At 44.0% G+C, this 22,294-nt stretch overlaps 1 protein-coding gene across 1 annotated transcript in view; it reads right to left on the bottom strand.

The window, feature by feature from the left end:
• The window catches only part of dock2 (dedicator of cytokinesis 2), a gene marked incomplete at its 3' end in the record, with an annotated part of 124,793 nt that overhangs the window by 68,211 nt on the left and 34,288 nt on the right, over window positions 1–22,294 (bottom strand). The window contains 2 exon segments of the mRNA XM_080008022.1: window positions 9,255–9,361; window positions 12,220–12,290. Of these exon segments, the coding sequence (XP_079864148.1) occupies window positions 9,255–9,361; window positions 12,220–12,290 (178 nt within the window).

Genomic DNA, 22,294 nt, shown 5'->3' with positions numbered 1-22,294 from the left:
GCACTCCGTCCGGGAGAGAGAATGTAGAAGTGGCGGTACTGCGTGGAGTGGAGTAGTACTCCTGACGCCGGGCAGCTCTGACTCAGAAATCCTCCTCCTGTTGATACCATGACTCCCCTCTCTTCCCCCTTCCACCCTGAATACCAAACTGACCGATGACGGATCTGACTGATCAATTAGAACGTCGGCAAAGCTCAAAGCCCCTATTTTGATCCATTTCACCGATGTACTGTACTGTAGAACGCTTCTCTAAGCCTCCCAAACACAATGATCGATGGGGAAATTGTTTCCGCCTTGAAGCGGTTTAATAATGTGATGGAGTTGTTGAGTCAATTTAGGCAAATACTGGAGAGATTGTACGGCCCCCGGCGAGTTTTCGGGGCTGAGACTTCATCGAGATTTGACCGGGCACGGAGCCACGCTGAACACAGGTCACTTATCTTCATTATATTTCTTTTCATCTACAACCCACTGGCTAAGCAAATCAACATAATGGAAATGGAAGCATACCGACACGATGTCATAAAGCCAAGAATTCAGCGAACCCGAAAGAGATCAGAGATTTGTTTTTGTGTCAAATTGCGAGGGTCATTATTTCTTTTTCAAGTCGAGAAAAGAGAAAAGTTCTTCACCCACTGGGCCAGGGATTTTTGGAACACAGCGTACGTGGTCAGTCTGATCCAGTTGAGCTTCTCGGTTTTTCCCCAGCAGTCACACAAAGTTACACGGAATTAACAATATCTCCCTGTTCATCGCCGAACAGAAAAAAAAAGAGGGGGGGTATAACAACACGTGGTGAGATTGGTCCCGAGAACAGCTTGATAATAAAAGTGGCCTGTGGGGAAAGAAAAGGCTGAAGCGAGGAGCCTATTACGGTGTTCCACTGGAAGATCAAAATCCCTACGATGAGTTATTCCTCTCCAGACAACGCTGTTCATTAGTCACATCCCCAGCTTTACAAAGGCAAAGACTCAAATTAACCATTTGAATATCATAAAAAATATATATATATATATATTAGCATATTTTGGAGAGTAACCCGGCTACGGAATTGTCTCCGTTGGCTGCACAAATTTAATAGGACCAGCGTCACCTTGGCAAGCCTTTTTTGGTTCTCAGGATAGGGAACAGGGTGTTGACTGCACCAAATGTAGGATAAGTACTTCATTTAAATACAGGTAACGGACCAATCAGCGTCATGGCAGACGGACTCATGCCGAGCTGTCGTGTCCGTGTCGTTGCATTCGCTCTCCGTCTCAAACTCGCCATGGACAAAAAGAGCGGGCTGGAATATAAATGAAGCCAATAAAAAGGGCGAGCGACGGAGGCGCTGCCACGTTGAAACCCCGCTCACTTCTACCGCCCTTCTATCCGTCCATTCCCGCCTTCCTTTGTGTAACTCAACCACAATCTCCCAAAATGCCACCGGCGCCGCCACTGAATGACAATGAGTCAACTACCTCCACCCTTCTGAAGCCCTCTCCATCATTCTCCCTCTCTCTCTATGTGTTTTTGTCTCACTCTACATCCCAATTAACCTTCCAGAACCACGGGGCCCACGTCGCCGCAGGAACCAAACGCGCTGCTTTTTCGGGGGTCGGGCGAGCAGAACCACAAGTCCAGCACGTTCTCGCAGCTGGAGGAGTCCTTCGCTGTCGCTCGCGGGTCACAGGCCGATGAGTGAAACGGAGGGAATAAAGTGTGGGCAGAATCCCTAACTCCTGATAACAAGCCGAACTTACAAAACCCCCTCCCCGCGGTGCGAAAACGGGTGAATAAGGTCGGACACCGAGGGTCCCTTTTGCGGGCCCTTCAAAGAACAGGGGCCAGAATAGAAAGTAGAAGCCGAAAGAAACCCCCGGAAGAGCAACGCGGCGGATCCCAAAAGAACAAGAAGCAGTGGCGGGAAAAGTCTGAATACAAACAGGCCGGGTCAAACTGAACAAATCCAAGGAACCAGAACAAATGGAAGTAACCAGAATGAACCTAAGGAACCAGAATGAACCAGGAGGGAACAGAGCTTCCTTACCTGAACGGTCAGAGCTGACAATGAAGCCCTCCCATGGCCGTCCTATTACTGTGCTCAGCCTTAATATACATAATATTCAGTTTAAACAGAGCTAAATCATATGGTACAGGTGTGTGTGTGTGTGTGTGTGTGTGTGTGTGTATGTGTGTGTGTGTGTGTGTGTGTGCGCCCACAAGTAAACTGTAAAACGCACACATGCACACACACACACGCGCACACACATACTCCCCGGAGGCCGCAAAGCTGACAGCTTACAAATTACAGCTCAACCGTTTCCGTTGAAAAGGCACCGGGATGAAATGCGTATTAATGGAAGTAATTCCCTCGTGGTGCATGCAAACACTTGTTTACCCCGAAGGTTCAGGCTAATGTCGACGTCCTGTGCCACGAAGGCCCCCCATTTTCACGACGGGGAAAATTCTACGGCTATTTTACGATTTTTTTTAACTCCAATCTGGGGGGGTTTACTCATGACTTTAAAAAGGGCTTAAACTCACTTGATCCCGACAGTTATCAGCAGCCAGAGCCAACTGACAAAGCTACCGAGCCAACAACTACCTACAGTGCCGAGCTGAAATTAGAAGGCAAGAGCCCCCCCCCCCCCCCCAAAAAAAGAGAAGAAGAAGAAGAGACTCAACACCCCTGTGAGTGGGACCCAGGTCATCTGTCGCTAATGGTGATTGGTGCAGAACACGGAGAGGCCCGAGACCACTCAGCACTGATTAAATCCCCAGGATAATAATCGTCCACTGCATCACTCACCCATATTCATCACACACACATTCACACACCGACGTGCAGCCGTTACGCAACCATGCCGGGGGTGGGTGTGTGTGTGTGTGGGGGGGGGGGGGGGGGGGGGGGGGCGGCGTGCCGAGGTACCGTGTTAATAAAGCGCCGCCGCAAAACGGTCCGACCGTCCGACGGTCTGACGCTGTTTAAGTCACGGGATCAAGGTTCCAGCTGGGGTTCCCAGGAGCCCTTCGGGAGGGAGGTTGCCTCCACGTCGAAGCCTCGATGATCGGTTTGGAGCATCAAAAATGGACGGGGGGGGGTGGCTTTCCAACCTCGATCCGGTCGCCAATCGGCCGCCTGACGGAAGGAGGGGACGAGGCTGGCGCAGGGGAGGGGATGACGAGGCCAAATGGAGGTCAGGAGCCAAGGAAGGCCTGTGTCCAGCTTCGGGGTAAACAATGGGCTGAACAAAGCAGTAGAACTATCCCTCTGTCCCTATCTTTTTTTTTTTTTTTTTTCGCTCTTTATCAGTATTGATGCTCTCAATCTGTCACAGTATTGCCTGACAGCAAAATAATTTGCCTAAATTGAGCCGTAATGCTCCTAGTAAATTTAATTTGGTTTCAAAACCAGATTAACCCATATGACGGCGATGTCTGTGCGTATGAGTTTCCGCGCATACGCGCGTGTGTGTGTGTGTGTGTGTGTGCGTGTGTGTGTGTGTGTGTGTGTGTGCATGTGTGTGTGTGTGTGTGTGCGTGCGTGTGTGTACATGTGCGTGTGTGTACAGTGCGCCAAGACACTTAATCTCAGGAGCGGATGCTGTATAAATCAGAGGAATGTTTTGGACGTAGAACATGGTTCATGGACGCGACCATTTATGAGGAAATAAACCACGATGTGTGGCAGAGCCAGCAGACACACACACACAAAATACACACATAAGTCTGTGAATTGATTTTGATTAAATACAATCAAATCAATCAAAGACCTCGAATCAAACCTAAAATAACCTGAAACCTTAAGAAAAAAAAACAAAAAAACATGCTTTTCCCGTTTCCAGACTTAGCGACATTTTTTGACTAATCAGATGCTACCAAGCAACTGGTGTACATTCAAAGATGTCTCCCCATTTTGAATCTTAGCCAGGCACGCACACACACACACACACACACACACACACACACACACACACACACACACACTCACACACACACTCATTTCTCCCGGGCTGTCAGGGGTTCACTCTGGTCCCCAGAGAGCTGGACCGTCCAGCCAGGACAGAAAGATGAGAAAAAAAACACGACGGATGGACAGACAGAAAGACAGACGCGCCGGTGGACAGGCAGAAAGACAGACCGGGCGGCCAGACAGGTGGAGCTATTAAAAATGTATTGTGGAGCGGTGATTGGACACCGGGGGCCATTAGCTGTTATAAATGTATAATTTAGCTCCGCTGCATATTTCAGCGAGCTGAATGAATGGCAACAAGGCACACATGGCCTCTGATTAGCATCCTGTGCTAAAATGAATCTCAATTACAGCGAGTGTCAGCCCTCATTTGACCGGCGCACAAATCGAGATGGAACACTCAAATGTATAAATAAATGACTAGAAAAATAAGCGCAGGGGAGGAAGGATGGAGAGGCGGGATTGAGGGGGGAGGCCGCCATCGAGAGGCCGAGGTGAGAGGACGGCGAGACCGATGGAGTCACAAATCTCCATTGTTTCCGTAGCGTCTAACAGCAAAAATAAGGTTGATCTTTCCCTCGCTTTTTACTGTACCCGTCAGTCCCAATAAAGCGGCCCCGCTCTCGCTCCCACCCAGCCCGCGTCTGTCCCCTCGACTCCCTCATCCATCTTCCCCACCGCCAACCCCCCGACCCTCCTTTACTAATCATTGTGTCCTCATCCTCCTCTTGGCTCTTTTCCTCGTCCGTCCCAAGCCTCCCTTGGCAGAATTCCCTTCCACACCCCCCGTCTCCTCTGTTTTTTTTCCCTCAATCTCCTCCCTCCCGTCTTAATTATTTTAACATCCTTCCCTGCTCCGCCCATCGCCCTCCCCTGTTTCTCCTGCAATTGAGCATTTTCCTCACTAAAATGAGAAGAGGTTTTTCTGAATAAGATATGGTCAAGAAATGTCCCACATAACATTAATGTTTTATTTTATTTTTATTTTTTTATTGTTATCAAGTCAAGTCTCCGAGACTGACGGAAATGTAATTGACAAACTTGCTGACTTACAAACGCCATGGGCCTTCTTCCTCACGAATCAAAATATGGTCTAAATATCCTTGTTTCCCTCCCTTCAACTTTTCTCTTTCCCTCTGTACTTCTCTCAGTTTATTACTTCTATATTTCTGCCCTCCTCTCACTCGCTCTCCCTGCTTTCCCGATGACGGAGTGGTTCTGGGAGCTCGGTGACAGGTAGCCAATCACCTGAGCCGAGACGATCAATAACGGAGAACCGCGCCCTGGACCCGCGACCGCCTGCTGCCTAACTGCTTTTCACGCTGTTTGCTGAGGCGCGACTTGCAGCAACCGGCTGAATAAGTTGACTTGCAGTTACACTGAAAGCCTCGTATTTCAGTTACACTGAAATAAATAAATAAATAAATAAATAAATAAGTAAATAAATAAATGAACTCCAATTAAAAACACTGTGAATAATCACGGCAAAGGTTGATTCATTTCGTAAAATCAATATTTCTTAGGAATCTAATTTTCTCAACTTCAAATTGAGAAAACTAAGATGCTCACTATAAGTTGGGAAATTGTAGGTTTAACAAATTAAAGCATTTTTTTCAAGTTGATCCAATAAGTGTAGACCCTCCAGAAGTTTGTATGCCTGGCACAGGAATGTGTATATAAAAATACTCTACAACCAAATTATAATCAATTATAATAATAATAAATTAAAGGGTTGTACAGAGTAAATATGTCATGTGTTTTTTTTTTTCTTTTAATGATTTGGCATCTTGCAAAGATGTTCATATTTTAATGCTCAAACTTTCTGGCGTGAATCTCAAATTTTTAATCAAGTAAAAAAAAAAATAAGATACTTCATCAGTTTCAATCCATGTTCTTTTATCATTTATAATTACAAATTAAAAACTATAATTTAGCGACTAGCACCACAGTCAAGTATCAGTCATACGCAGTATGACTTACATGCTGTCAGTACATGTGCACAGAGGACACAGAGGGAGAAAGAGAGCGAGCGAGAGAGGATCCATTCAGAAGCGGTGGAGTGCGTCTGTCTCCTCTCCGCGCGGAGGAATGTGCCACGCCTGCGTCGCGCCCGCCGTTCAACCGGGAATCCAGCTCAAACCGAAACACCTTCCTTCCAGGTGTTAGGTCTCAATCCAACCCGTGGAGACCGGAGAGACTCGCAGGCCGTCCGACAGTAAGGCCCTGATGCATGTCGCAACTGCGCCTGCCTAATCTGTCCATCACATCATCCATTCTAAAAAAAAAACAAAAAAAAAAAAAAACAAGAAAAAGGGCAAAACCACCGCAGTTTTATCTGAAAAAAAGCCGATAAAAGGGCTGACAAGTGGGACTGGGTCTATCTCCCGGTCGGGAAGAAGTGGAATGGGATATCGGTTAAAGATGGAGAACTCCTTGATCATTGATCTGATATGCACTTTAACATTATTATCCTGTAGAAATAAACATTTTCCAAGCTGTTAAGTCCAACATGGTCGATTACATTTTAGCGTAGAGTCGCAGAGGGCGACTCTCCCTCCGCTCCTTTCGCAAACGGCAAAGGTCCCCGGGGCCTCCTCTAAAAGCCACTTACCTCTTCCTACCTCCACTTAAAGGATGGCACCCACCTTAATTTGCCCGGTTTAGAGACGTTGCTCATTGGTTGCCGTTTCTTTTTTGTTTTACGTTATTGCGCTATTGGAACAGCGCTGCGTTGCATTACGACTTCGATAAAAAGCCCTCGCTCCCTCGGGGGAACTTCACTCATTAGCAGGTTTCGCCCGCGCTGATTGTAATAACCTGCTGGTTTGACCCAGGTCCATTACCCTGATTGTAATGTCAGAGAGGGTGAACGATTCTGTAAGTGGTAATAAGGGCTTACAGGATGTAGATCCATCCACCGTGAACCAAAGATCTGATTAGGAAGAGCGAAAGCATATACGCATAGAAATGTGCGGACGCCTTCATCCGAGGAACCGTTAACCAGCACGATGAGTGAAAACACTGAAGCCAGTTGGACGGTTGGACCAAGTAAGAAAGAAACATCCAACATTGGAAGCATTGGTGCCCCCCGAGGAGTCCTTCAATTGGTCCCAGTAAAACCAATACGATCGATGATGAACATTTTAACGTCACCATTATTCAATTTACACATCAGCACCATTCGAGAATGGACGACGACTGTTTTGATCCTAGTTTCACTGTTGCAGTATCCCCACAACCATAGCATCGACAGGTGCGGAGGTTTCTGGAAACCTTCTCAGATTGGGTTCCCAGAGACAACGTCTTCCTCGAATTGGGTCCGAGGCCTCATTCTAATCGAATGGGAATGATGAACGATCACCTCGGGTGGTCATGAAGTGCTTCAAGAGGCTGATTAAGGATCATGAAGGCCCGCACGATCACGAAGGATTCTCACCACCCAACAACGGACTGTTACAGCTGCTGCGGTCGGGCAAGCGCCTCCGCAGCCACAGAGCGGGGACAGAGGGACTGAGACGGAGTTTCGTCCCGCAAGCCATAAGGACTGTCAACGCTGAACTCACCAGGGGTCCTAACAAAAAACACTGAGTCACTCACACAGGCCCCACTTACTGTACTGCATTTAACATCCTGTACTGCAAGTTACTGTATCACTGCTCTGGGTTACTGCATACTGCGCTGTATTGTGTGTTCTGTTCGGTGTTACTGTATTGCTGTGTTGTACTGTTGTATACTCTTTGTATATCTCCATACTCACTTTATTCACATGCACTTTACTGCACATATCTGTATATACAAATAGCCTATCCCATAAACTGTACATAACTCTATTCCCTTCACTTCTATTTGTGTCCCACCACAGCGAAAGTCGCCATCTCCCGCATTTCTAAAATCGCCGCGAGCCGCCAGATAGGTTGAAATAACCTTTCTTGAAGGTAAATGACATTTTTCCAGATTCGTGTTCTTTTGTGTTTTTTTTAAATCGTTTCCTTTAAATCGTACTACTTTCATACACACGGAGCCATTGTTGTGAAAGGGCGAAGAAGAAAAACCCTTCTTGCACGCACCTATGTCACTTCAGTAAACAGATGGTGAAAGCGCAGCACGGGGGCGTTTCGGTCTCACTTGTCTGTGAAAACTTTCCTCTCCGTATTGTTATGGATTACGCAAAGCGGGTGGCGGAAGCTCTGAATCATATTTCGGACCTTAATCTGACCAGGAAGTCAGTGTTAGCAGCGCGTACTGGACTTCATTTTCCGCAATGATAGTCAGTTCTCCGACAGCGATGCGGAGAACAACAGCAATGCTGAAACTGATATTACTCCGGACTTGGAGAACATTTCAAACAGCTGATTTCAAACTTAATGTGACAATGAAACTGAATATTTTCAAGAACCACCAGAGGAGGCCGACGATACGTCCGAGTTGAGTTGATGACGTGATGAAGTCCATTGAGGTTGGTGACAGATTTTCAGATTTCAGATTTTCTGAGACTCATAATATTGATAGACTATCAATTTTGTTGTGTTGTCCATACTTTTAAAATCTCCCACAATGCCATTTGCATTGTGGGAGTTGGCTGAATGAACCTGGTGTGGGCAAAACTTCAGAGGTGATTATATAAGAAACACGATTTGCCACACCCTTGTCAATAACATGTCATATGTTTAAAAATATTTGCTTGATTTGCACAAGTGATACCTTGTTTGGAAGCTCTGATTCTCCACTTTCAAATGATGCACACAAAAAAAACCTCGAAAGCCGCCAAATGACCCTAAAGTACGCGGTGGGTCACATTTTGTACCCCCACTCTGTATTATCTTTTTGAGTCTTATTTCATTTTTATTTTATTATATTTATATTATTCTATTCACTAACTGCATTACGCTTTAGGAATCAGTTAGTTACAGTTAGTTTGCTAGGTAGGAATTAGGTTAGCTATTATGTTCGGTTTAGTAACAATTTGGCATAACCTCCGGGTGCGTTGCAAAGACATTTCACTGCATATATATACTAACGCATGTATATGTATGTGACAAATAAACCTCTTGAATCCTCTTGAATCCTTGAATGGAGGGTGCTTGATATGAAAAAAAAGGTTGAGAATGGCTTGTCACACACTCAGAGCAGACCTTTTCATTGGACCAGTTATCTCATTGGCTATTCTGGCGGCACACATTCTCTGACAGCCAGACAGTTCTTACACTGACAACTGTCGGATCCTCCATTTTGTAGTCGGCACCTCCTTTGACACCGGGGTCAGCCATTGGTCGGCCGCCCAGTAGCGAGTTCAACGCACCTTGTCTCTGGAAGAGCTGGCTGCTGACGATCTCAGTCATGGAGGACACCTTCTGCTTCTGGAGCTTCTCAGGGGGGATGCAGGTGTAAAAGTCCTGCAGCAGCTGACTGGAGAGCGGGGGGAAAGAGAGCGAAGATGAGAGAGAGAGAGAGAGAGAGAGAGAGAGAGAGAGAGAGAGAGAGAGGAGTGTGGATAAAAGGAGAAAGAAGCAGGTTGGGTGAGTTCCAAAGTTCCGAACGAGATATCAGTGGGGGAAGGAGGGAAGGAAGAAAAGAAGGAAGGAAGGAAGGAAGGAAGGAAGGACGAGAGGATGTAAAAATTACAGTTGAGATGAGGCAGAGAAATGTAGAAAGGAAGCAAAGGAGACAAAAAAACAAGATCGAAGTAGAAATAAATCAGGGAAAGTAGAACAAATAAAGACAAATAACTTCCACGGGAGAAGCAACAAGTGTTCAAACAATAACTTCCCGCAATAGAAATTCAAAATCCCTTTGTTATTCATGTCCCTGCTTTCGGCTTTGGACACCATCAACAAACATCCCAGGTGTGATTCAAGCACACTGGTGTTAAATAAATTGGAAATTCAATCGCACAGTACAAACAGTTGGGGGACCAGAGCATTCGCTTTAATATCAGATAAAACACTGTCGGCCATTAAATAAAAAGACAGGTACAATTAAATAACCACTGTAGCTAGTTGGCTGCCCAGTTCAGTATAATTAAACATACAGGTTACAGACACCAACGCCATATAGACAGACCTAATCTCTGTTTGAATATTCATCTACACACACTCGAGTGGCATTTCTAATTTCCAGTTAACGATCAAAAAATATATATATATTTTAAAAAAAATACACATAAAAATGCATCACCTCTGTTGCCAGTCGGAGTAACATCCCAGCGAGGTTGTGATGTTTGCACAGCGTGTAGACAACGCCGCTTAACCGCACGCACTGATTATCTGCGCGGCATGTCATTAAAATGGGAAATGTCACATGGGCGCTCTTCTGTACCGCCCAGAGGACAAACAAAGAGTACAAAATAAAAAACACGGAATGGCATGCGGCGCTGTCAGTACACACATTTATAGTGCTCACACACACCTGGGGTGAGCGCTGAAAGTGTGAGTGCGAGTGTGACGGCGGGAGACGAGACAAAGATTCGAGGTTTGATGTCCACCTCGTCGGGGGGAATTGGAATTCGCTCTGCGAACTGTTGGATGCGGCGCCCGAGGCAATGCCGATCACCAATGCTGATCCTCACCCTGGTGTTGACTTAGATGATTATTGTGTGTGTGTGCGCGCGTGTGTGTGTGTGTGTGTGTGTGTGTGTGTATGATGTTTGTGTGAATCACAAAATAGGTGTGTAAGAAAGAAAAATAAGTGTATAACAGAGAGTGAGTGTGCATGTGTGTGTGTGTGTGTGTGTGTGTGTGTGTGTCTGTGTGTGTGTGTGTGTGTGTGTGTGTGTGTGTGTGTGTGTGCGTAGTGTTTCTTTATACCAGTGAAGCCTGTATACAGTGATTAGTTGATCAGTTAGTGGAGTGTGGGAGAGCGTGTGTTTGCATGTGTAGATACTTCTAAGGTATGTGTACTATACTGTTTGTGCGTTTGTGTCTTTGTGTGTGTGTGTGTGTGTGTGGTGTTTCTTTATACCAGTGAAGCCTGTATACAGTGATTAGTTGATCAGTTAGTGGAGTGTGGGAGAGCGTGTGTTTGCATGTGTAGATACTAGGTATGTGTACTATACTGTTTGTGCGTTTGTGTCTTTGTGTGTGTGTGTGTGTGTGTTTGTGTGTGTGTGTGTGTGTGTCTGTGTGTGTGTGTGTGTGTGTGTGTGTGTGTGTGTGTGTGTGTGTGTGTGTGTGTGGTGTTTCTTTATACCAGTGAAACCTGTATACAGTGATTAGTTGATCAGTTAGTGGAGTGTGGGAGAGCGTGTGTGTGTGTGTGCGTGTGTAGATACTTCTAAGGTATGTGTACTACACTGTATGTGCGTTTGTGTGTTTGTGTGTCTGTGTGTGTGTGTGTGTGTGTGTGTGTGTGTGTGTGTGTGTGTGTGTGTGTGTGTGTGTGTGTGTGTGTGTGTGAGAGTGTTAGTGTGAGTGTGTGCGTGAGTAGCAGGTATTACAGGCACCACCTTCCTGACACCGCGATAACATACAACCACTCTTGGGACTGAATTGCCAGATGAAGACAACACACACACACACACACACACACACACACACACACACACACACAGGTTGCAGGAAAGTGATGGGAGAAATTATGAGAAATAGCGCCTCTGAAATTGAACCCATGAAGACACGAAAACATTAATTAACGTCTTCTTCAAAGTCGTTACAAAGTAATAAGGTCGCCCCGTGACGATAAATCACCGCTGGCCTTTGAAATTGCTGTGGGACAAAAATAAGCGTCGGCGCCCGGGTCCAGTGTGTTACGCAGCAAAGACATTACACAGGGCTAAACAGCAGAGGGTGCGTATGGTTCAGGGTTAAGGAGAGGTTAAATAAAGCCAATCCCGAGCCGTTCCTCTGCGGAGGAGGTTTGGAAACCGGTCCTGGCGAAGTATGACCGACCTAGAGTATCTAATGGGATCTGGCTTCTGTTTTTTTTTTTTTGTTGCAGAGTGGTTAAAGGGGTCGTCTCTGAAAATTGCCAATTCACTGGTGGTGCGGAGAATAGTAGTAACACCATTGTGAGTTTCTGTGTGTGTGTATGTGTGTGCGCGTGTGTGTGTGTAGGATAGTTTGATGAAAAGGCTACCCTCCAATACATACAGTAAAATAGCAATTTTACCTGCCCACTCTAATGTGTCGTTAAACTGGGCAACCGGACAACGGCCACTCAACAAAGCATGCTGGGAAACTTGAATCTTAGAATGTGTGTGTGTGTGTGTGTGTGTGTGTGTGTGTGTGTGTGTGTGTTTTTGTGTGTGCGTGTTATAGATAATTGCCCACCTGAGGAGTTTGGCATCAAACACTTTCTCAACATCATGGAGGACTGTAGGGAGGTACTTCAGAGCAGCAACCTGAACACACACACACACACACACGCACGCGCAAACACACACACACACACACACACACACACACACACACACACACACACACACACACACATATACAGTTGTTATTGCTTGAAATCTTACAGAGGTAACAGGTAAACATGAGGTGACATTGTCATCAAATAAGTTCTCATCACAAATGTGAGGGAGAGATGTCTGCATTGTGTGTGTGTGTGTGTGTGTGTGTGTGTGTGTGTGTGTGTGTGTGTGTGTGTGTGTGTGTATGTGTGTGTGTGTGTGTGTGTGTGTGTGTGTGTGTGTGTGTGTGTGTGGTGTGTGTGTGTGTGTGTGTTTGGCATTCGTGTGCTAGATGTCTGTGCTTTGTCTGGGGCTCTAAGCTTGTCTGCCTCCCTGTGTGTGTTTGTGGGTGTGTGTGCGTGCATGTGTGTGTACAGATAGAGTGAGAGACGGGATAGAGAGAGACCGTCAGCACCGGAATACTGATGCAGACCGAGAGATGTCGGGCAGACAGAGATTGAGAGATCTCGGGCAGCTGGAGGGGGAGGAGAGGAAGGAGAGGGGGAGGAGAAGAGGGAAAGGGCATAAGAAAATGAAAAAGCAGTGAAAACATGAAACACCCTCAACTAAGTGTGCGAGGGCGGAGAAATGGATAGACAGTGAGAGAAGGGAGGAAGACGGGGCCAGGAAAGGGGACCGGGTTAGGCCGCGGAGGAGGACAGCACTGGAGGAGGGCGGAAGATTAGCAGAATGAAAGAGAAGGGAGGGAGGTGTACGGAAGCCAAAGAGAAGAGGGAATGGGTGGAGGGCAAGCACGTGCAGAGGGGCTGGTGGAGGGTGCCCAGGCACCTGCCCCTTTGCTCCTTGATGTCCATGGTGCCCTTTTTATCAGGCACACCTTATGTTGTTTATAAGGGTGAATGGGCATCGAGATTTTGTTAGAAAGAGCTTAATTATATATGGACAGAAAGAGGGGTCCCCAACCCGACAGACCCCCGTTTTAGTCGGACGGTTGAAAGGGGGGTGGGGCTGCTGGGGGGGGGACCATTTATCTGATGTGAAAAGGCAAAGCCTTTGTTTGTTTTTCCTCCAAATATCAACTGTAAACTTTAGATACAATAGGATAATATGAGCCCAAATAATAGCCATAGTTAAGCAGGTGCCGCTATGTTGTTTTTGAGGGGGTAATTTAGTGGGGACAATAACTCCTTTCCCAACATAATTCTTTATAATCAGGGCATGAGAATAACATGGCTACAATAGTGTTTTAATGACTTGCAAATTCCAGATGTGTGTGTGTTATGCTGGACAATTTTATTCCATGTGCTTTTTTTTTTTTACTTTGAGCACCTGCCCCTCTTAAGGTCTCTGCATGGGCCTGGAGGAGGGTTGGTGTTAGAAAGGACAAAGGGGTGGCAGAGAGAGAGAGAGAGAGATAGAGAGAGAGAGAGAGAGATTTTTGATTTTTAAATAACATTTATTTGACTAACATAATGTCAAATAACCAATGTTAAAAAAAGATGAATACATTGAATACATACATACAATAGAACACACAGTTAGTTAGCTAAAACAGCCAAGATAGACAAATCAAAAACATATACCAACATTTTCAAGATTCAAGATTCAAGATTATTTATTTGTCACATACATATACATACTTTCATACATATATGCAGTGAAATGTAAGTGTTTGGCAATCATCTAAGTGTTTTGCTTAAAACAACAGCATCCTCCACAACTGAACAAATCACATCATGATAGCACCACCTGGTTTTTAAAAAACATTTAAGTTACTCATTGTTTTATAGAACTTGAAATCAACCCGAACATTGACCTTGAATAACCCCATGAACACAAACACTCGATCAAGAGCAGAATCATTCTGTTCTTTGTCTTTCCTCCTTTTGTAGATTGCCGGTTGAGTTTCCCCTGTTATAAAAATGATCAACTGCCATTTTGACTTGTGACGTTTGGTGTAACCCGCCCCATCAATATCAGCACTCTCTCACTAGACCCTAAGCCTAACCCTTGTTTAGAGGAGCTCTGTACAGAACCCTCTAAACGGGTTTGACACCGGGTTCTGTGTCCAGCTTACCCGTCCACTCCATCTGGTTTAGCGTTCAGTTTTTCTTTGTTAAAAGCCCTGACACAAAGTCTGTACAGCAGCTTGCCTTTCACCACACACAAGTCTGTATTTCATAGACATTTAAAATCAGGCGGTGTTCCACTCATTCAGTATAAAAGAACATTGAAACCCAGTTCTGGAAAAGGATCCTCCTTGTGAGGAGCCTCCGTACCCCAGTATTCCTGCAGCATCGTCAGCTCATCTTCACCTAGGTTTCTAATCCATGAATACGTGGACTTACTGTGGACTTTTTTTTTAAAGGAAGCCACTACATGAGTTTTGTGTAGTTCCAGCCCTGGTAAATCCACGATGTTCCTCAGTTTGGTGTGTCCGGTGCAGATTACTCACATCCAGCCTGGCCCATTTACCAGTGGTCCTTCTCGCAGCCAGTGCAGTGACACTCTTTTCTATCAAAATAAGAGTCCATGTCTTAAAAAGTCCCTGATTATAATGCAGTAAAAAAATGGTAATCCCCATGGATTAAAACAATTAAATACCATTAAATACAAAGAAGCACCCAGCCCCAAACCAACTGTTCTCCTTAAAATGGTACTTGCTGCCTCTCTCCATACTATATCATTTGTCCATGTAAGGTATCATTGGATGAATTATATCCTAGAAGAGGCATCTCTGCTGTCTAAACGAACAAGGCCTTGCAACCCTCCTTCTTAGGCAGAAAAAGGACACTCTGTGGGACCCATTGTAACTTGTCCAAAAAGAAATGGGAATGAAATGACCATGACCATGATGGCCTGCAATTTCTGCAACAACCCATAATTTGGTTGCCTCGGTATTATGGAACAGGGGAGCCTGTGTTGTACCCCCTGTACAACACAGGCGAGCCTGTTCCATAATACCGAGGCAACCAAATTATTAATGATCAAAGCTCTTCCTCTGTATGGCAGCTGCAGTAGCAGCTGTCTTCATTTTCCTAGCTTCCATTTTCTCTATCACCCCTTCTCAATTTTTCTTAACTGGTTCCTCAACACCTAGACAAATTGAGAAGACTGGAGTTCCATCTCCCAACTGCCAGTGTGTCACTCTTTCCCCAATTTTCTTTGGCAGCTGAAATGATCCCAAAGCTTTTGCCAATTTTATCTAATTGATTTAACTCCAGTTGGTTTTGTACAAGAACAATAATGTCATCCACCTATGCTGATAAAAAGGCATACAACATTCCAGAGAGCAAACAGCCCTGTCTTGCCCCTCTTTCTATTTCTATTTCTCAATGTCTTTGTAAAATACTTGTATCTACGCATTAAGACCTGAGCTGAGAACAAAACCTTCCACATGTAAAGATGCTTGACTCTATCAAATGCCTTTTCCTGATCTAGAGAAATCAGACCAGTATCATTGCCCAAAGAACTAGAGATGCCAATTGTCTCGAATTAATGACACATTGTCAATGACGAAGCTCTACCAGGCACGCAGGTCCTTCTGAATTACTTGGTCCATCGCCTCCCTAGCCGTGTGACGAGAGCTTAGGACAGGAGTTAGTAGTCGGTACAAAGGAGAGAGACTAGACGGCAGTTCTTAATATTTTGTAGATCTCATTTTTAGGTAAGAGTGTTAAAACAGCTTCCTGTAGCTCATTAGTAAAAGCATATCTACAAAACTTAAATTAAATTCTGTTAAAACATCCTTACCAAAAAGACTCCAAAATGTTCTATAAATTTCCATTGGAAGTCGATTGATCCTGGGGGCCTTCCCCCCTCCATGCTTTGCAGGCCTCCTGTGAGCTACTGCAGCTCCAGTGGTCTCTCCAGCTCTGTATTGGTCTCCAGTCAAACTTGTGGCAGTTCAATACAGAAAGATGGTCAGTAATGTAGAGATCGTAATAAAATTCTAGCGCCCTTTCCTTAAGCTCCTGTGCATCAGCAGATTTCAGAGAGTGCATGAACCTGCTTTGGCAGTTTTTCTTTACCAGGCCAAAGAAATATTTAGTCGGTGCATCTGCTAGGGATGCGGTCTGAAACCTGGATTGGACAAATGTTCTTTGTGCTCTGGTGCCAAGTAGGTCTGCCAGAGCAGCTCTATGAATTTGAGAGTTTTAATACAACCTTGATTTCCTCTGTGTAGTTCCACTATTTCTGTGTCTAGAACACTCAAAGACCTGGTAATGTCCTGTGTGACATTGAGAGTACACTGTTGACAGAGCTGCCGTATCGCCACCTTACCACAACCCCACCAAACTCGGCTTTTGTACAGTATTTCTAAAACTTCTCCAGAAGAAAAATAAAGCCGCTCTAAAATTAACATCGTCGAGTAAAGCAGTGTTAAAATGTCAGTAGGCACTCTTTCATCCGATATTTGTAATTAAAACATTATAAATAATAAAGGAGTGATCAGTAAAACTAACAGGGACTATTTTACAGGTTTTAAAAATGTTTCAATTGTGTTTAAAACAATAAAACCTGTCCAGTTTGGCCAGAGGAATACACCAAAGAGGTTAGAGGTATACTGTCTTTTGTCACTGTGCATTCTTCTCCAAACATCAACTAAACCGTGTATACCGATCAGCTGATTCATCATACATTTAGAGACAGCATGAGGTTCTACATGGTTTGTTGTGGTTAATTATTAGCCCCCAACTGAAAATAAACTGATTACATGTTATACTAAACCACCAAAATTCAAGGTATATGTATTAAAAAAAACTTTTAAAAATGTATGCTATAAAACCCAAAAAGGAAAGCAATGAAATAAAAGAAAGAACTTAAGTCTTCTACAAAAACAGACCCAAAATGAGAAAATCCAAATACAGTTAAGACAAAGAAAACAGAACAATGTCATACGCCCATATATGGCGTAGAAGGTACATGAATCGTGGAGACAGCTCTCTTCCAGGAAAGGAGAGGCTGTCTGGAACAGGCCAAGGCCATATGCCCATATATGGCAAAGGGGTTCCAAGAACTGTAGAAAACCTTTCTTCCAGGAAAAGAGAAGATGCATGGCAACAGGCCTGTGATTGGTTCACACCCCACAAAGCCTGCGATTGGTTGTTTGGAAAACCACCCCAAAAAAAGAGAACATCCATGGTAACAGCGCTGTGATTGGTTCACACTCCACAAAGAATGTGATTGGTTATTTGGAAAGTACCCCAAAAAAAGACGAAAAAAAATCCAGATGACAAGACTATGATTGGTTCCCAGCACTGACAGGGGCAGAACATGTAACTGGAGAAGAGTACATCTCGAGTATATAAGAAATTCCAATAGATCGGTTAGTTAGTTAGTTGGACTCCAGAGTCCCTCTCACAGTTTATTGCTGTACTTGACACTCAGATACACAATCAACTTTTTTTGCATCAGACTTTGTTCGGTTACAGTGTTTTTTCTTCCAAGTTTTTGAGGCCAGAATAGAGAGAATCATCGTCCACATATCTAGACTTCCTACTAGCCCAGGTCCGGAGCTTTTTGGTCACGACAATTGGGGAGCCGAGCCAGGAGAGAAGAGGACCGAGAAGAGAGCCAGGACCAAGACCGAAGACCTGGGAAGGACCAACATGCACCTCAGTGACACGACTAGCCACAAAATTAGAAGGCAAACAACGCCTATTTTTTTTTGCAAATTCGGCTTGTGTCTGAGTGAAGGATTCCACCCAGATTGCAGGTATCAGAAAAGTCTATAAACAACCTTAAATATTGACGTAGTTAAAAATTACAGTAATTATACATTTAATCAGAAAAAGAAACTTAAACAGAGACTGATGGGAATAATCGATGTCTATATGTGTTTATGAAAAACCATGGTATGAAAAGTATGAGTGATCTTCTGTTGAATGTTGCTATAATCGGTGGTTGTGTGGTTTGTCTTGTGCATTCTGGAGGATTGGTTTGGCTAACACTAACCGCCACCGAATGGGCAGAAGAACCATAAGGAAAATGTGTGAAAAACAGCACGACCGTAGTATGTTTAGTCTCAGTTACAGCACTAAGAGGAAAAGTTTGTTTTGTGTGTTTATTGAAAATAAGTAGTATACAGAGGTTTGTTGTATAAAGTTCTAGAGGAATTTAAGTTGACTACTGTAGATACCGCTCTTCGTCCTGTGTTGTCGCAGCCATATGCTTTGACATCCCAAGTGAAGGAGGAGACTGTACAGGCAGAGCGTTTAATATTGCCTAATGGATAGGCAATCACACACATTGCTAGAGAGCTTTAAAGGCCTTGACACTTGGCCAAGAAAGTGTATATAAGTGCTTGTAAATATTGCTTTTATAACTGTAAAATAAGTTGTGTCTGTAATGTAGCTAGAATATTATACATGAACCACTTGGAGTGGGGGGAGGGTCAGGAAGAATACGCAGAGATAATTAGAAAAATCAGCGTCGGAGTGAAGGGATTCCTGGTGTTATTTGGATTAGCATTATTCACACCTGTTACACCTGTTACCGAGGGAAAAAAGGGGATTGTGGATGCCATCCCACCCTGGTTGACTGGGAAAATAATCAATAAAAGGTCTGCATATGTGAGATAATTCCTTAATCAGAGTGGCTGTCTAACTTATAAGTTGAAAGATAGTTAATGGACACGTTAGCAAGGAAAGACTTCGATCTTTACACCAGAACACTATAACAGGGAGGGGGACCAAGAGACACAGAGTATATGCACACACTTTTGGCTTCAACAAACCTACAGAGACAAGGAGGGCGCGGAGCATTGGTAACATGCACAGCTGATCAATCTAAAACTTTGGCAGATCACAAAATTTGTTCATTTAACTCCAGCTAAAAATAATTTCCCAAATGTTCTCTGGGAGTAAGGGTTGTGAGACTGGTGGACTCCAAGAACCCTAGCACAAGTATTAGAACAGTTTAGCAAACGGTCCGAGTGCGATGGCCACTATCCCATTAAACCCAATATCCAGGGTAGGGAAGGGGTTTGCTATAGAGGGCCGTGACAGACAGACTCCAAATCCATGACTGAGTATCACCGTCAGCCCCAGGCAAGTTAGGTCAGAGACGGTTAAGTGGTCACACATAGTCAGACACCCCAAAGGTGATGGGTCAGTAGGGTCAGAATAAAACCCCAAGGAAGGGAATAAATTCAAAGCCAGAGTCACTGCAAGGGAAAATAATTGTACTAATTAGAACAAGGGAGCTAGACCAGGAACAAGAAATACTTAGGTCTCTATCAAGCAGCACACAACAAGGATATATGGGGGCTGGCCAAGGGAAGAGCAAAGGGGGGTCGGTGGACGGCAGGTGGAAGGGGTCCCCAGCAGAGCTTATCATAAGGCGTCATCCAGATCACAAAACAAAAATTTAAAAAATTTAAAATACATGAAAAAATGGTATGATAGAATTCCACAGTGGCCAAAAGAGGACACTTTTAATGTGGCATGCTGTAACGAGATGGAGACAAACATAAAACATTGCAAAGCCAAAGACATGGGTGACAAGAGGGCAGGGAAAAAAGCAAAAGAAAAGGAAATGGTAAGTTGGTCCAGACATGAGGGAAGCAATCAAACAGCGGTTAGAGCAATATGAAAGATAGTGATGGAGGATAATAAGGAGCCAGGGAAAAGAGGCAAAGGAAAAGGGAAAGAAATAGAAGAATGTCACAGACCCCAACCCATAGGATTAGGGTTATTCAACTGACCCGCCGCCTTACCCATGTGATAAAACCCTTTTAGAATAGGACGGTAGCCACTGGGCCTTGACAAAAAACGGGAGTGACAGGCAAATTACAGGGGGACTTCACCCTATCACTAAGGGAGAGAAACAGACCAAGGAAGAAAATACAAGAAAGGGAAGGGAAGACAACCTCCCCCCTAGAGCACGATACAGACGCTCCCAATCCAACCCAAACCTACACGACAGCTACCGACCAAATAACATGTGCTGGTGATGTGGGCAAACCAGCCACCTAAGAGAGGATTGCCGTACAAAACCATGGGAGAACAAAATGACTCCTGGGGAAGGCTGTATGTAGACTGACCTGTGGATTGACCTGAAGATGTGTGCGTTCGCTTACTAAAAATTGAAACAATAAAATAAATGTGAAATACATTGGTAGTTTCAATGGCTTTTTTATTTGCATTCCAAAGCATTTAAATTTGAAAATATATTGTGAATTGATTAATGTTGTAATTGTGTATTGATGAATATTAACCAAACCGTCTATTCATTGTTTTCTTTCCGAAGTTTTGAGCATATTAACAAGAATCCACTGGGCTGCAATTTGACTTTCGACCAGTGTAGAAATAACTGCGTCTGACTGGGAAGACCTGAAGGATTGAAAACAGGATTTCTTTTTTTTTTAAGATGTTTTTTTGGCATTTTCATGATTCATTTGACAGTGATAGTGGGGGGCAGAGAGGGGATGACATGCAGAAAATGGCCAGAATTTAATCCAGGCCTGAGGACTGAGCCTTGTATATTGTGCGCCCTACCTACCCTATCAGGTGAGATAGCGGGGCGCCCTGAAAACAGGATTGATAATAGAGAATTGCTCTACACCTGAGGAAGGCCATAACATGTCCAGCATTCAAAGATCCTTATAAATTATTAATATTATTGCTATTTGTATTCAACTGATTTGCAAATACAATTATTTAATAGGCTAAATTGGAATTATTGTGAGATGCATGCAAGCATATAAATGGAAAGACCTTGATTGAACTTAGTTCTATACCTCATATTGAACTCCATTGTTAAAATTATTGTCAGATATTATGTGCCCTTTAGAACCAAAATTATTTTGATTAGTTCTTATTTCAATGTGACATTCTCCTAAATGTACCTAGTTGTTGAAGAAATGTTCAGCTGAGTTAATCATAACTGTGATATCACCGAGAGACATTGTTGTCAGAGAACCCTGATTTTCTTTATGACACTGCCTGTTACTGTGGTAGACCTCTTCTTTCATCTCCTGACAATGTCTGCAGCAAACGGATTTGGCACCCCAGAGCTTCACCGAGGCCCAAAGGACATTCCAATTTACCTCATATTCTGTTGGGAGACACTCTACTCCTGCATTGCCGAGAAGGTCTGTGAAGACCTTGTGTACAGAGATCCGGTTTTGCCAACATCAGGCTGAATTACTTTGGACATTTTCTTAACAACGAACGGTCTGTTATGTGAAATGAAATACAAGCGTCAACTTCTGCTGCTCCTCCTCTCACCCGATGAACATTAAGTGTTTGGCCTCCGAGTACCGCTAAACGCACAACTTGAAAAGGGTGTTGGGACCTTAGCCAACTATGCTCTTCTGGACCTGTGTTCAGTGATGTCACTGCATCAGACAAAACATCAAACTAAATGACTGCAATCAGAATGTATTTTCTGCTCCAACTGGGAGCTGTGGGATGATTGATCGCCTCAAGTCCTGCTGGAAATTATATCTTTGTGATCCCCGGATGCTTTTGTTTGGGTTTTGTTTGCTTCATTAATTCCTATGTTAATAATAGCCTTCTAAGGTTTCAGATGGTCTCAATTTGAATGCCGGCTATGTTATTGTCATATTTTCTAAAAGGTGTCGATTTTTCTCTAATTAGTCTGCAGAATGATATAACATATAGTTGAAAACTCCCTGGCCAGTAGGTAAGACTAACAGTCCAAAGCTTAATGCATAATTCATGTGAATTTTTGACAATGGGATAATGGATAGTTGACCAAATGTTATTAATCAACGCCAGTTAGGGTTCTATTAGCTTGATGACCGCTGAGATCTCAGGCTTATTGTTTGCAGTTTTTAGTTGTACCTTTAAGGGTTCAAGTAAAAATTGTATATATACATAGTATTCAACGCTAGATTTTAAAATGTTTTAGTCTGTGAATCACATTATTTTTCCTAACCCTCTCTAGTTGCTCAACTTATTGTTGAAGTTATGTGGAGCCTCCGGCAATGTTTTTTTCTGCTACATTATAGAGAATTTATT

This window comes from Zeus faber (assembly GCF_960531495.2).
Source record: "Zeus faber genome assembly, chromosome: 10".
Taxonomy (NCBI): Eukaryota; Metazoa; Chordata; class Actinopteri; order Zeiformes; family Zeidae; genus Zeus; species Zeus faber.
The sequence above is the reverse complement of the archived record's forward strand: the minus strand, read 5'-3'. Positions and strand labels throughout refer to the sequence as shown.